At 35.9% G+C, this 16,273-nt stretch overlaps 2 protein-coding genes across 6 annotated transcripts; both read right to left on the bottom strand.

Annotated features, from left to right (window-relative positions):
- Nucleotides 1-878: 878 nt before the first annotated feature.
- On the bottom strand, nucleotides 879-4,536 carry LOC127416390 (L-selectin-like). The gene is made up of 10 exons (XM_051655731.1): nucleotides 4,505-4,536; nucleotides 3,727-3,844; nucleotides 3,524-3,599; nucleotides 3,027-3,395; nucleotides 2,350-2,457; nucleotides 1,888-2,073; nucleotides 1,568-1,747; nucleotides 1,361-1,450; nucleotides 1,199-1,220; nucleotides 879-1,094 (listed from the first exon to the last, which is right to left on the bottom strand). The coding sequence occupies exons 1-10, from the start codon at nucleotides 4,519-4,521 to the stop codon at nucleotides 1,019-1,021; spliced, it is 1,242 nt and encodes a 413-aa protein (XP_051511691.1). The 5' UTR covers nucleotides 4,522-4,536; the 3' UTR covers nucleotides 879-1,018.
- Nucleotides 4,537-5,291: 755 nt separating this feature from the next.
- Nucleotides 5,292-12,505, bottom strand: sele (selectin E). Of its 5 annotated transcripts, XM_051655720.1 has the most exons (16): nucleotides 12,381-12,504; nucleotides 12,186-12,261; nucleotides 10,949-11,338; nucleotides 10,356-10,466; nucleotides 10,065-10,256; nucleotides 9,613-9,804; nucleotides 8,667-8,858; nucleotides 8,320-8,511; nucleotides 8,012-8,203; nucleotides 7,656-7,847; nucleotides 7,338-7,529; nucleotides 6,946-7,122; nucleotides 6,270-6,377; nucleotides 6,037-6,058; nucleotides 5,762-5,849; nucleotides 5,292-5,609 (listed from the first exon to the last, which is right to left on the bottom strand). In XM_051655720.1, exons 1-15 carry the CDS (start codon nucleotides 12,381-12,383, stop codon nucleotides 5,789-5,791), a joined length of 2,292 nt encoding a protein of 763 aa, XP_051511680.1. In that variant the 5' UTR covers nucleotides 12,384-12,504; the 3' UTR covers nucleotides 5,292-5,609; nucleotides 5,762-5,788. The 5 variants fall into 5 exon arrangements, with proteins under 5 accessions (XP_051511680.1, XP_051511684.1, XP_051511682.1 ...); XM_051655724.1 differs by lacking the exons at nucleotides 8,012-8,203; nucleotides 8,320-8,511 and having other exon boundaries at nucleotides 12,381-12,505; XM_051655722.1 differs by lacking the exons at nucleotides 8,320-8,511; nucleotides 8,667-8,858 and having other exon boundaries at nucleotides 12,381-12,505.
- Nucleotides 12,506-16,273: the final 3,768 nt, after the last annotated feature.

The following is a 16,273-nucleotide window of genomic DNA, read 5'->3' as shown; positions in this document are numbered from 1 at the left end:
TATGATCATCTAAGCATCTTACTCATTGTGAAACTGTGTTTTCTCAATGGCATCACACTGAAGGCCTAGACTTAAAATGCACGGCCCGCGGCTGCTCATAGTTCATCTTACCTTCATTGCAACTGTGCAGTTTCATTTAATTTGATTAAAATGACTGATAATTATGATTTGCTTGTAGGGTATGCAGTCAGCTATGGGGAATTAGGTGGAAGGAAGTTGTGTAATAGTGCTGTCATTAAAGGGGCAAGCCAAAGGCTGACGTTATATGCCAGAAAATTAACAGTAAAAAGGTTATGATTATTTATTTATTTTTGTATCCCCCTTTCTCCCAATTTGGAATGCCCAATTCCCACTACTTATTAGGTCCTCGTGGTGGTGTGTTTACTCCCCTCAATTCGGGTGGTGGAGGACAAGTCTCAGTTGTCTCTGCTTCTGAGACCGCCAGTCTGTGCATCTTATCACGTGGCTTGTTGTGCATGACACCGTGGAGACCCACTGCACATGGAGGCTCATGCTACTCTCTGCGACTTACCACGCGCCCCATTGAGAGCTAGAACCAATAATCGCGACCACGGGGAGGTTACCCCATGTGACTCTACCTTCCCTAGCAACCGGGCCAATTTGGTTGCTTAGGAGACCTGGCTGGAGTCACTCAGCACACCCTGGATTCAAACTTGTGACTCCAGGGGTTGTAGTCAGCATCGATACTCGCTGAGCTACCCAGGCCCCCCAGTAGTTATGATTATTTATGTCACACACATTCATAATAGATAGTTAGAGAGAGAGTAATATCTCAGGACAAATGACAATCATTTATAATATTATGTTTTGTACCAGCAACAATAAACAACATCAAACATTGAGCAAAAGATTAGGAATATTATTGATGACTTTATTAATCATCTGCACATACAAAACTTATTTTTATGCTTAGTTTTTATATTAAAAAAATATGAACCGAATCAGATTAATCTTCTGAATCATCAAGTGGAACTAGTTGTTGCCAGATTAGACACATTTATGCTGAACAGGCAGGGCCCTCTAGTGGTGTGTGTTCTGCTTCATTCACTTGATTTATTGTCTCCTGTTGAGTTCTGATAGAAACATGGTGGAATTAGCGAGATTCAAACACACTTTAAATTTAAATAAGAACAAAAAGAAAGTAATTGCAAGAAAACTTACAGTAAACATACTTTACCTTGATCTGACTGCCTTCCTACCTAGGATTAAATTTAAAAAGAAAAACACAAGTTAATAGACAGACTGATGGACAGACAGACAGACAGACAGACAGACAGATAGATAGATAGATAGATAGATAGATAGATACATACATACATAGACTTCACACTATACTCACTCTTTCTGCATTTGGAACAGCATAATAGACAGCAACAGAACATTGATAGGCCAAAGCATCCCAAAAGTGCCCATAGGAAATGGACATAATCTGAGGAGGGGTAGCAAAACAATCTACTGTGAGCATATGGGAAACTCTCATTCTATTGAGACTCTCATTCTATTAAACAGGAAAAGTGTGTTCATTTCAATGCTTGAAAGTTCTCACTTGCACACATTAGCGGAAAGGAAGACACCCATGTGCCATCAGCTCTGCAGGAGAACTCAGCAAAACCCAGCAGCAGATGACCAGGTGGACACTGGACTCTACAGGTAGATCTGTAGGTGTCATGCCCTTCAGAGCAGTTCATCAAGCCACCACCAAACAAAAGGAGGGGGTAACACTCCACTGCCATCAGACATTTGGGAAACAATTCACTTGAATTTGGATGTGGTACACAAGATTGACTGGCACGAGAGATCCTCTTATACATACAGTACATTCAAGTTTTAGAAATATTGATGTAAACACGGGAGCTTAATTTGTACCTGCACATGAAGGTGGAGGTGCATTCCATGCACCTGAGGAATTGCATTTGAGCTCAGCTGTGCCACTCAGTTTGTAACCAGAAGCACAGAAAAATGTACAGGTTGAGTTGAGGGAATGATTCCCATAAAAACCAGCACAATCCATCCAGCCATGCTGCGGTGCGGATAGCTTCTCACATGATACAGCTGGAGAGAGAGAAGAGCTTGCATGATCAAGGAATTTCTAACATCAAATGATCATAATATTTATAAACATTAACAAAGATTTAAAGTTGAGTAAAAAAAAAAATATATATATATTTTGAAACCATACATGTGTCATGGTCATAGTAACATTCTTCACAACATGCATTGTGATAATCTGGATTATAACAATTGCTGGCTCTCATTTCATTTCATCAATAAATTTAATGTTATAAAATAAGACATTTGGATTCCTGTTGAAATACATTTCGTCCTGACCTGTTTCACAGCGCGGCCCCGACAAACCTGGCTTACACGTGCAGGTGAAGTTGTTGACTTGTTCGAAACAGTCTTCTCTATCACTGCATGAATTGTTTAGACATTGTGCTGAGAGAAAATATACAGATTTAGGAGAGACGCTCTTTAAAGACTATTAAAAAATGAATTCCAAAATGTTATAGGCCTTTCCCATTTTATTTCTTGTTTTAAAATCATATTACTAAACTATTACATATTACTATTAAAGGGATAAATCAGCCAAAAATAAAAAATCCATCATTATTTGCACACCCTCATATTGTTCCACACCCATATGACTTTTTTTTTGTAAATGTTATGTGGCACACAAAAGATGTTAGTCTCAGTCACCATTCACTTTTATTGCATCTTTTTTTCATACAATAAAAAAGAATGAGGACTGAGGATATCACATTTTGTGTTTCATGGAAGAAAGGCATTTAGATTTGGAGCAACATAAGGGTGAGTAAATGATGACAGAATTTTATTTTGGAGTAAACTATCCCTTTAAGCATCTAATTTTTTCTGTCTCTGAGAGGATTTCACAATACTGGTGAAAATTAATACTTTAATGTAAATATGTGCTCAAACTGAAAAGAAAGGCAACAAGTAAGGCTTAACATATCACATTATTGCACCTTGCCACCCTGTCTCCTTACCTTTTTGGCATATTGGAAGCTTTTCCTTTTCACAACCTTCATCATTCCACTTGCCATTATTTTCTGAGATGCTGATGTACATCTCCACACAGTTTTCATTAGACTTTACGTTGTTGGGCTCATTTATTGCCCAAGGTTGATAGTCCACAACCTGTCCATTGGCAACCCAAGTCCAAATACCATCAATCTTTTTGATTCCAATCCAGTAGTAAGAGCCAGATATTTGTGGCAAATTATTTATGAGGAAACGTGTTACATTTTCATTGTGGACCATCACAACATCTGTGTAATTTGTTTGACACCACTTCCTTGAGTTATTCCATGACATTGTTTTATTTGAGTAACTGTAAGTCCATCCATCGACATAGACTGCAAAGTTTTTCAATGGTTAAATGTGAAAAAATTCATGGCAAAAGAAGTTAATCCTATTTACAGTATATAGGATTTATAAATTCTTTTTTTTTTCCTTGAGGAGAATGAATGAAGCATACACTTACCCAATATCACCCTGAGATACATCATCAAAAGTCCAATGTGTCCAAATGTAGCTCTAAGCTTCAAAACACCTCCAGTCTGGACATTTAAAATAACCACTTGCTTATATGCATTATATAAATGTATACAAGTATTTTTTTTCTTTTGCAGGGTTTGCATTTAATATAATATAGTAGTAAACTATAGATTCCTAATCAATACATACCATGGTCTTCTTTAGTCTCCTTTCAGTTGAATCACTTCTGTGGTATTTACTTGAGAAGTATATCCCTAGATACATTTCAGTCATCTGCTCTCCCATAAAATCTTGTTCATTTTGAAAGCTGTGGGGTTTTCCAGCACACATATATACATATGCATATGCATATATATATATATCAGACTTTAGCATAAAATTGCAGGATGTTTCATCACTGGTTTGAATGAATAAACATTTTGTAACGTCATGACTGCTGGCCTGAGAAAGAATGGCACTTTCTGGAAATGGCTAGTCATTTTTATACGTTCTTTTATCTTTTCATAAAATCATCATATCTATAGAACAAATAAAATCATGATGCACAAAAGATGCATATGATGGTTAAAAGTTTTTATTTGAGCATGTGATAAACAAACAACATTTTAGATCACATGAATACTATTTTGTCTATTTTAAAAGAAAGTAAATAAAGTATTACAACCTCTAAGGGATGTTTTCTAATTATCAAGGGGAAAGTTCCCAAAAAGAGGCGAACAAAAGCTAACTCACTAAAAATAGCTCACAGAACATGCATACATTTTCTGACCTACAGCGTCAAACGTTTTGAAACACTTACTCATTCTTTATTACAATTTTTTTCTTCACATTTTAGAATAATAGTAAAGTCATCACAACTATGGAATAACATCAATGGAACTATGGGAATTATGTTGTTTCTAAACAAAATCCAAAATAAATCAAAACTGTGTTATATTTTAGCATCTTCAAAGTACTCACCCTTTACCTAGAATTTGCAGACATGTACTCTTGAAATTTTCTCAACCAACTTCTTGAGGTATCACACTGGGATGCTTTTTAAACAGTATTGAAGGAGTTCCCATCTATGTTGGGCACTTATTGGCTGCTTTTCTTTATTATTTGGTCCAAGTCATCCATTAAAAAAAAAAAATATATATATATATATATATATATATATATATATATATATATATATATATATATATATATAAAATTTAATTTAATTTTAGTTTTATGATGAAAAAAATTAATATGGTGGCACAATTATATTTTTGTCTACAAAACTAATTTCAAACATTTAAGCATACGCCTTCAGATCAAAAGATTTGTAAGATCATGAAAAACATTTCAGTCAAGTGTTTCAAAACCTTTGACCGGTAGTGTATATTGTACACAGCTTCGGGGAAGCACAGTCACAGGATGCACCCAGATGAATATGACCTGGGTTATTTAAACAAAACCTTTCACTGCATTCACAATGTTAATGTGTTTACTCACTCTTAGGTGAGGAAAGATACAGGAGTAGTACAATCACTGCAATTCTGTCTTTTATTTAGGTGATGAGATTCAAATATACTGCTAACTGAAAAGCTGTCTGGAAATGGAATGATCAATCATAGAATTGAGATGTTATTTTTTTTTTTTTTCATTTGCTTTCAAAGCTGATGCTTAACCATCCTGAAAAGGGGACTTTATGTTTTTAGAAAGATGCATGTAATCTTAGGCACTCATGTACAGTTGGGAAATGTATTGAAACACCAAAGTCGCAACTCTTCAAGAAAGTCCAAATGTATTGGGTTTATTTTGTCAAACAGTTTAATTAGACTAACACTGCTTAAAAATATAAATAAGTACAATAAAATAGTGTATATTAATAACATTACAACAAGAACATTCACACACAACACATTAAAGAACAATGTGCTCAGTCAGGTAAATAATAAAAGCTTCCATTAGGAAGTAAAAATCACATTTAATGAAGACTGTAATGCCCATCACTGTGGTTCCCTTATGAAGATCTTGTGAAGTGTGTTTTTTGGAAATGCAATTACAAGGATTTCTATGTCCACCGGCGCAGCATTGGTAGAGTCCTGCAAAAAATGGACATTGCATTGATTTATCTTTGGATCATTCATACACTTAGTGACATTTCAGAAAAAAAATATACCACTAACATTACACATAATGGACTGTAGCCTACATGTGTTATAAGCTTTCATGATCATTAGGAATATATGCTCACCTCTGCGTATTCTGATGCTTTTCTGCTCTATATGAGACTGGCAATACTGTTCTTATAAACCTGAGGTTGATCTTCAATTTCTGAGTTACTAAAAATGAAAGTAGACAAAAGCATTGTTAAATAGAATATGCACAGTCCTATACAGTTCAAACCAAGAGTGATACACTGATAAATTGGGAAAGATAGGAGTTGGACAAAAGGTATGACTGTTCATTTGTAACTATATTGATAATTTCATATATTTATATTCAACAGGAAAGAAAGCCAGAACTCACCTGTTTAGGTCAAACTTGTTAGCTGTACAGAAAACAAAAAGATATACAAATCCAGATTAGCAATTACAGGTAAATGCTATTTAAATTAATATGCTATAAAATTAAGTGATTGTGTCATATTTTGTTATTATTTCAAAGACGAATATAGAAGATATTCGCATTAATTTTAAATTAAATACTCATTTACTGTATGTAGCTATTGAAAAGCAAACTCTGTAGAGTGTTTGTCTCACCATTACGCCTCAATTTCTTCAGCATCCAGAGGGCTAATAACAGACCAGAGCTACTGGCAGCAGCTGCAACCCCAAGAGTCACCTCTGTCACCAAGGCTTCAGGATGAGCTGAAAAGTGCAGAATAAAGAAAATAAAAGATAATCTTTAGCATTACAGTTGAAGAATATTTTTTTCAATTTGTTATCAAACATCTGCAGTATATCTGCAACCCAACAGACATTGTCAGCCGTTTACCTTGGCAAGACACTGACACCTACGGGTACGGATGTAACATAATTAAAACGCAATAGTTTTCCTTTTCCAATGCCATTGTAAAAATGTACTATTTACAGTCAGTCATGATTACGTTAATTAACGTGTGAAATTGTCCAATAACAGAAGGGTTACTGAGATTAAGCAAGAAGTATTAGGCTAGTCGTGTGATTCTAACATGGCATCCCCCATGAGGGGACCCTCTCCATGTAGAATAAAACAGCTTTTATAAGGTTACTGATGTGACTGGTGTCTTCAACTCATTTCAGTGGCCATGGTTTTATAGATATTTATTTAAATTACTATTAATTTCTGTGGGAGTAAAACTTTTTTAAAGAGGAAAAAATTATTGTTTGCACCTTTAAATAAAATCCAATTACAAAACAGTAAAGCCCAGGATATTTTCAAAGGTTTGTTGACTACCTTCACAGTGAGGTGTTTCCTGACTCCACTCTGCCGTTTTCGTACAGCTGATCTCTGACGCCCCTTGGAGGCGGTATCTCTCTGCACAACTGAAGATACACTTGCTTCCATAACTAAAGTCTGAAGTGCAGATAAGCTCTCCATCCGCAGGGTTCTCAAGGGCCGGGCACTGAATAACTGAGCAGTGCAGAGAAAAAATGTGAATGGTGATTATGTTTATTTCACAGATAGTCACATAATCTGGTGCAGTGACATCTTCTGAGTAAAAACAGTGAGAAGAATGTGTTTTAAATAACATTTTAAGCAAGGCATATTTTGGAGTATTTCTATAAAGCATTTGTATATGTACATCATGTGTGTCTTTTTCCTTGGATGATATAAATTCAACTCACGTTCACAGGTCGGTGGTCCACTTGACCACTCTTTGGTAGAAGTGCATCTTGTTGTACTGGAACCCTTTACTTTATAACCCTCTTCACAGGAAAATGTACACTGAGAGTCATATAAGAAATTTCCATTAGGATGAGAGCACTGGACACTGCCATGATCTGGTGTGGTGATGTCCTCTGGTTTGCATTTTACAGCTGAAAAGCAGTAAACGGTACCATGATTAAATCCACTTGCCGACAGTTTCTGATAGCTAAGAGCAGAACTGTCATGAAAAAAAAAAATTACATTGTCTATCTAAGTAAAAACCTGTGCCTTCTTACTTTCACAGTTGGGTTGTGAATCATTCCAGTGTCCTGTGATTCCACAAAACAGTGTAGAAGAGCTGGAGTCTCTTAATGTGTATCCTTCGTCACATACAAAGTCGCATGTGGATTGGTAGCTGAAGTTACCTTTAGGATCGTGACACTGCATTGTGCCTCCCAGTGGCTCCGTCAGCTCTGGACATTGGACAACTACAAATGGGTGAACAGACACATCAAAGGAAAATGTGAGTAATGTGAGTAATGTGAATGGTTTTTATGGTGTGTTGGAGTTTTTTTTTTTTTTTTTTTTTTAACAGCATCTTATATGTACATCAGATATGTCATTTACTGTACATGACCAAAATTCAACTCACGTTCACAGGTTGGTGGTCCGCTTGACCACTCTTTGGTAGAAGTGCATCTTGTTGTACTGGAACCTTTTATTTTATAACCCTCCTCACAGGAGTATTCACAGTTTGAGTCATATGACAAATGTCCATTAGGATGAGAGCATTGGACACCTCCATGATGTGGGGTCGTGATGTCCTCTGGTTTGCATTTTACAACTGAAAAGCAGTAAACGGTACCATGATTAAATCCACTTGCTGACAGTTTCTGATAGCTAAGAGCAGAACTTTCATAAACAAATTGTCTTTCTAAGTAAAAACCTGTGCTTTCTTACTTTCACAGTTGGGTTGTGAATCATTCCAGTGTCCTGTGATTCCACAAAACAGTGTAGAAGAGCTGGAGTCTCTTAGTGTGTATCCTTCGTCACATACAAAGTCGCATGTGGATTGGTAGCTGAAGTTACCTTTAGGATCGTGACACTGCATTGTGCCTCCCAGTGGCTCCGTCAGCTCTGGACATTGGACAACTACAAATGGGTGAACAGACATATCAAAGGAAAATGTGAGTAATGTGAGTAATGTGAACGGTTTTATGGTGTGTTGGAGTTTTTTTTTTTTTTAACAGCATCTTATATGTACATCAGATATGTCATTTACTGTACATGACCAAAATTCAGCTCACGTTCACAGGTTGGTGGTCTGCTTGACCACTCTTTGGTAGAAGTGCATCTTGTTGTACTGGAACCTTTTATTTTATAACCCTCCTCACAGGAGTATTCACAGTTTGAGTCATATGACAAATGTCCATTAGGATGAGAGCATTGGACACCTCCATGATGTGGGGTCGTGATGTCCTCTGGTTTGCATTTTACAACTGAAAAGTACATAAAAGTTACCTTGCAATATTTCACATTTTTAATGTCATAACAGATGTGCTAATAAGTTCCATTTTGACTACCCTTAGATAGGTAAGAGAAGAACTGTCGATATACCTTACAGAATAGACCAGTATTAATGGTCACCAGCATTTGTTGTGTTTAGAATGCTGGTGGCACCATCTGGCTTCTTAAAGGAATAGTCTGAGTTTAATGCAAAAATAGCTCAATCGACAGCATTTGTGGCATAATGTTGATTACCACAAAAAGTAATTTCAACTCATCCCTTTAAAAAAAAATAAAAAAAATTGAGGTTACAGAAAGACACTTACAATGGGAATGAATGGGAGGAGGGACAGGTCGAAAGATGGGGCAAGTAGGGACAAGTCAGGATATATTATTTTGTTCATCAACATTATGCCACAAATGCTGTTGATTGAGCTTAATATGTACAGAAGCCGGAATATTCCTTTAACTTGCTTAACCAGCAAAAGATCCATAGTCAACCAGCTTAACCAGAAAGACCACGCAGGTTGACCTGCATGTTTTAGCTGTTTCCACCAGCTAGACCAGCTAGACCAGCACCAAACTAGCACTAGCCAGCCCGAGCCAGCATGGAAAAAGCTGTTCTTTTCAGCAGGTTAAAATACATTAATTACACACATATATATATATATATATATATATATATATATATATATATATATATATATTTTGTTTTTTTTTTCAAAGTAAAAACCTAACACTTATTACTTTTACAATAGGGTTGTGAAGCATTCCAGTGTCCATTGGCCCCACAGAAGAGTGTAGAAGAGCTGGAGTCTCCCAAAGTGTATCCTTCTTCACATACAAACTCACAGGTGGATTGGTAGCTGAATTTGCCCATTGGATCGTGGCATTGCATAGTGCCCTTCTGTGGCTCTGTCAGCTCTGGACATTGAACAACTGCAAAAAGATGAACAGAAAAGTTTGGAAAGTGTGAATAATGTGCTCTCCAATATTGGAGATTTTATAAAAAGACATCTCCATACATCAAACGTAACTTTTCATATTCTGGTACAGTGACATCATCTGAGTAAAAACAGTGTGAAAAATGTGTTTTAAATAAAATTTTAACCATAACATATTTTGGAGTATTTCTATAAAGCATTTGCATATGTACATCATGTGTGTCTTTTTCCTTGGATGATATAAATTCAACTCACATTCACAGGTCGGTTGTCTGCTTGACCACTCTTTGGTAGAAGTGCATCTTGTCATACTGGAACCCTTTATTTTATAACCTTCCTCACAGGAGTATTCACACTGAGAGTTATATGAGAAATTTCCATTAGGATGAGAGCACTGGACACTGCCATGATGTGGTGTGGTGATGTCCTCTGGTTTGCATTTTACAACTGAAAAAGCAGAAAACAGGTACACTGATTACATTGCATAACTTTCAATATCACCGCAGGTGTGGTCATGTCAACAGTATCCAAAGAAATGTTACTCACCATGCTCACACTTTTCTCCATAGAAACCCTCAAAGCATGAACATGTGTGGTTGTTTATGGTCTCCACACACTCTCCTTGACCACTGATGCAGGAGTCATTTTTGCAGGATGCTGAGGGGGAGAAACGGTTTAGTGTATGTTTTTTTTTAAAGGGATAATTTTGTCATCTTTAATCGCCCTGGCTCTTATGTTTAAGTAAAATTTTCATGTTTTACTTTCCTTTTTCCATGAAACACAAACGAAGTTAGGCAGAATGTGAGTCTCAGTTACCATTCATTTTCAATGCATTTTTATTTTCTTCCATAAAATGAAAGTGAATGGTGACTGAGGCTGTCATTCTGTCTAACATCTCTTTTTGTGTTACACTGAAGAAAGGGGCTTGGAACGACATGAAGATGAGTAAATGATGACAGAATTGTCATTTTTGGGTGATCTATCCTTTTAAGTAAATCCATCCACACTCTGTAATGCTACTGTTAATACCACTAGTACTTGCATGCACAGATACAGTAGAATTACTATTCTTTTTTCAATTGCAAGTGTATTGGTTGGACACTGTATTTCCATTGTCACCACGTAAACACATTACTTACCAGTGTAACAGAGTGCAGTATTACTGCGTGAACAGGGCATGTCATTCCATTTGCCATCATCTTTGCCTCTTTTAATGTACATTTCCACACAGTCTTCATTACTTCCTCCATTATTGGGCTCTTTATATGCCCAGTTCTCAGCTTTCTTGGAAAGCTGCTTATTGGTTCCCACCCATGTCCAGATGCCATCAGTTTTACGCATCCCGATCCAGTAATATCCATTTTCTGGTTTTGGAAGGAAGTTGTGTAGGTGAGATATCTCCTCTTTGTTCTGGATGGCCACCATGTCTGTGTAGTGCTGCCTGCACCAGTTTCTGGCATCTTCCCAGTCCATGGTTTTGGCTGAGTAATGGTATGACCAGCCTTCAGTGCCTCTCCACATGTTTAGCCCTGCAGAATTAAAGCATTGCAACTTTGAATTATTTTTGGACAGGTTGTTTATACTCAACTATAATACAAAAGAATGTACAGTGCCGTTTAAAAGTCTGAGGCCACATTACAAATCTGGGATTCAAAATCTAATTTAAACTTGCAAATAGAAAATTCTAGGACTTTATAAATTTTAAACAAATAAATGTTATGATGTAAAATGAATAAGAAATACTTAAGATTCTTCACTATTTCTTGGTCACTAATAAAATAATCAACTTTGTGACTAACCCATTAACCATGTTAACTTCTGTAGTGCATACAGTACAAGTTCACATGCATGTCATTGTTCACATGCATGTCATGTTTTTTTACATACCAAATACTAAGACATTCTAAAATGTGTTAATTTTTTTAATTAAACTTTTTTCTCAAATTGTAATGTTAATGCGACAATTTGTTTAAAAAATAAACAAAAAAACGTTATTAAATTAGAAAAATGTAAATGTTGACTTTTGAACGACACTGTATATATTTTAATTTACAACCCCAATTCCAAAAATTTGGGACAGTATGAAAAATGCTAATAAAAACTAATATGAGTGATTTGTAAATTATATTCACCCTTTGCAATATTGAAAGCACAACAACTACACATTATATGATGTTTAACCTTGTGAAATTACTGTACATTTAAAAAAATAATAATAATAATTAAATGCACAGGGTAAAACATCATATAATGTGTAGTTGCAATGGGTGATTATAATTTACAAATCACTCATTTTTGTTTTTATTAGCATTTTTCAGACTGTCCCAACTTTTTTAGAATTGGGGTTGTAATTAAATATATGTTTCTCTTTCTTACCTGAGAAAATAAGACCAAGGGAGGCAAAAAATTGCATAAGCTTGACTCCTGGTAAAGGTACGTTGTTGCAAAAGACCTGCAAAATTAAAGAACTATCAATGGGATGAACATAATATTTAACAATACTTAATATTCAACTGTATGTTAGAAAGGCACACAATTGTAATTTGTTATACTTGTGGTCCTTTTACTTACCATTGTTAGTGATGCACAGAAGTGATCCTTCCAAAGGTAGTCTTTAGTTCTTTCTTAATATGATAGTTCCACGATTTGGGAATCTGATCTGAAAATAATTGGAATGGGGTGTTATATGGCTGCTCAGCTATGGTTCATGACTTCCTTTCCTGGAACTTGTGACGTCTGCCAATAAAAGCAATGGAAATCTATTCTCTGGAAATACCCTCTCTAACACTAATAGAGGAGGAAACCGCTGTCCACTTTCATTTATTTAGTCTCTAACACATTCTCAAGGTGTTAGTGTACAAGAAACAAGTGCTTTCTCTGGAAATTTCATAGAGCTTTGGGCTAAAAGGTTAAAACACTCATACATGTCAGGCCACAATAGAGTATCTGTTTATTTCTGTTTATAACACTTTTTTTATTTGACCAATTACAAATTATGTACAGCAACCAAATTACCTTTCAAACTCTTCAAAATGACATTTTTCAGTAACACTTTACAATAAGGTTCCATTTGTTAACATTAGTTAACAACATTAGTTAACATGAACTAACAATGAACAATACTTTTACAGCATTTATTAATCTTGGTAAATGTTAGATTCAATATTTACTATAACATATACCATAACATTCATTTTTGCACTATGAACTAGCATGAACTATCAATGAACAATTGTATTTTTATTAACATTAACAAAGACTAATAAAAGTTGTAAAACTATACATGTATATTCTTCATTGTTTGTTAATTATACTAATGCAGTATTGTTAACTAATGTGAAAGAATGGAACCTTATTGTAAAGTGTTGCCAATTTTTCCCTTTCAACTAATAATTCTGTCCATGTTTCTGTCCCCTCCCTTTGCAGAAAGCACTTTAAATACACTGTTTAGGCACAGAAACACTCACATTTCCTGTGAAGCATTATCTTTAGCTCAGTTTATAAAAGAAAAGGAAAAGACCATTTGGGTTGTTAATGGCACGACCAGACGCCGACATGATGACTATGTCGCCTTATGGCGCCTTAACAGTAAATTTCCAGTTGTATTTTTAAGTTTTTTTTTATTTATTTTTTTTATTAAGAAACTCAGTAAATGCCATGTTATGTAGGTATGACCATACAATTTTAACACCATTAATGAAGTCTATAAACTGAAATCATACAGAAGTAGTAGGAACTGTATGTGAGACATCCTGAGAAGGAAGGCACAATGTTAATGGTATCATTTACAGACATTACTGATTTATAATGACAGTAGTAATTTTTATTCATATTTAAAAAAAATATGTAAAAGTTAAAGATAAATATAATTACTACATCCAATATACATGCACTAGTACTGTTGATTTTCAGGGATGTGCTTTGCTATGTATGATCCCATTTCTTCTTGTGGACCATTCAAATGTTTAAATTAGTTGTTTTTTTTTACAAACCTGTTGATTTGCATTAAAGGCTTGGATATTTAAATGTTGTTTTGTTGAAAAGCTATTGTTTTAATTAGCCTCCCCAGAGGTTTCCCATGGTGAAGTTTGCGTTTTTGCAGCTTGATTTCAGAGAGCCCCTTCTTGACCCTTGACCCATTGGATGCCACTCAGTTTACAATGTTTTCACAGTGTTGTACCAGCTTCCGTATTACATAAATAGCTACCACAGTCCATTCTATGTTGGTTAAACATAATGATAATAATAATAACAGGAGTTCAAAAATGTTCAGAAAAGTTTTATTTATAAATAATTGATTTAAAACATTTAATTTAATTTGAGATAACTGATTTAAAGCTTTTACAAATGTATACAATCAAATATATATGTTTTAAAAATGATTCAATGAACACTCAAATTCTGTGAGGATGACTGCTATTGTTTTTGTTTGGAAAGTTGTGGGGGTGGAATGGAAAACTTTTGATCAGGATTAAATACAAATAAATCTTAGTTACAATACCAGAGACAGTTTAGAATCAGAATCAGAATCAGAATGAGATTTATTGCCAAGTATGCTTACACATAAAAGGAATTTGTCTTGGTGACAGGAGCTTCCAGTGCACAACAATACAAAAACAGCAGCAAGACATAGATAATAATAACAAATAAAAAATAATTATACACATACGTACAGACACACTCATACATACATACACACATACACATGGGTAGTGCAAATCCAATACAATCTGTTATGTACAGTGTAAATACAAATCTGTTATGTACAGTGCAAATGTTGTTTTTTTTTTTTTTTTTTTTTTTTTTTTTTAGAGGAATGTAATGGCAGAAGCGGTTGGATGTGTTGGATAAATATAAGAAAGACTAAACTGTGTATTGCACATAGTTATTGCTCAATGGGGCAATTTAACTGTTCATGAGATGAATAGCCTGAGGGAAAAAACTGTTCCTGTGCCTGATGGTTCTGGTGCTCAAAGCTCTGAAGCATCGGCCAGAAAGCAACAGTTCAAAAAGGTAATGGGCAGGGTGAGTGGGGTCCAGAGTGATTTTTCCAGCCTTTTTCCTCACTCTGGAAGTGTATAGTTCTTGGGGGGGGGGGGGCAGGGGGCAACCATTAATCCTCTCAGCAGTCCGAACTGTCCTTTGTAGTCTTGTATGTCTGATTTCGTAGCTGAACCAAACCAGACAGTTATTGAAGTGCAGAGGACAGACTCAATGACTGCTGAGTAAAACTGTACTGTAGTCCCAAAGCTACTCTAGGAACAGAGCGATATGCATCCTTTATTGTTGTGTAGCAATGATCAAGTATATTTCTGTCTCTGGTGGGGCATGTGATGTGCTGTTTGTATTTGGACAGTTCACGTGTGAGGTTTGCTTTGTTAAATTCCCCAAGAATAACAATAACTGAGTCCGGGTATTATTGTTCCGTGTCTGTGATTTGTTCAGCCAGCTGTTGCAGCGCCGCATTCAAACACGCATTTGGCGCGATATACAGGTGCATCTCAATAAATTAGAATGTCATGGAAAAGTTCATTTATTTCAGTAATTCAACTCAAATTGTGAAACTCATGTATTAAATAAATTCAATGTACACAGACTGAAGTAGTTTAAGTCTTTGGTTCTTTTAATTGTGATGACTTTGGCTCACATTTAACAAAAACCCACCAATTCACTATCTCAAAAAATTAGAATATGGTGACATGCCAATCAGCTAATCAACTCAAAACACATGCAAAGGTTTCCTGAGCCTTCAAAATGGTCTCTCAGTTTGGTTCACTAGGCCACACAATCATGGGGAAGACTGCTGATCTGACAGTTGTCCAGAAGACAATCATTGACACCCTTCACAAGGAGGGTAAGCCACAAACATTCATTGCCAAAGAAGCTGGCTGTTCACAGAGTGCTATATCCAAGCATGTTAACAGAAAGTTGAGTGGAAGGAAAAAGTGTGGAAGAAAAAGATGCACAACCAACCGTGAGAACCGCAGCCTTATGATTGTCAAGCAAAATCGATTCAAGAATTTGGGTGAACTTCACAAGGAATGGACTGAGGCTGGGGTCAAGGCATCAAGAGCCACCACACACAGACGTGTCAAGGAATTTGGCTACAGTTGTCGTATTCCTCTTGTTAAGCCACTCCTGAACCACAGACAACATCAGAGGCGTCTTACCTGGGCTAAGGAGAAGAAGAACTGGACTGTTGGCCAGTGTTCCAAAGTCCTCTTTTCAGATGAGAGCAAGTTTTGTATTTCATTTGGAAACCAAGGTCCTAGAGTCTGGAGGAAGGGTGGAGAAGCTCATAGCCCAAGTTGCTTGAAGTCCAGTGTTAAGTTTCCACAGTCTGTGATGATTTGGGGTGCAATGTCATCTGCTGGTGTTGGTCCATTGTGTTTTTTGAAAACCAAAGTCACTGCACCCGTTTACCAAGAAATTTTGGAGCACTTCATGCTTCCTTCTGCTGACCA

This window comes from Myxocyprinus asiaticus, chromosome 25, assembly GCF_019703515.2.
Source record: "Myxocyprinus asiaticus isolate MX2 ecotype Aquarium Trade chromosome 25, UBuf_Myxa_2, whole genome shotgun sequence".
NCBI lineage: Eukaryota > Metazoa > Chordata > Actinopteri > Cypriniformes > Catostomidae > Myxocyprinus > Myxocyprinus asiaticus.
The sequence above is the reverse complement of the archived record's forward strand: the minus strand, read 5'-3'. Positions and strand labels throughout refer to the sequence as shown.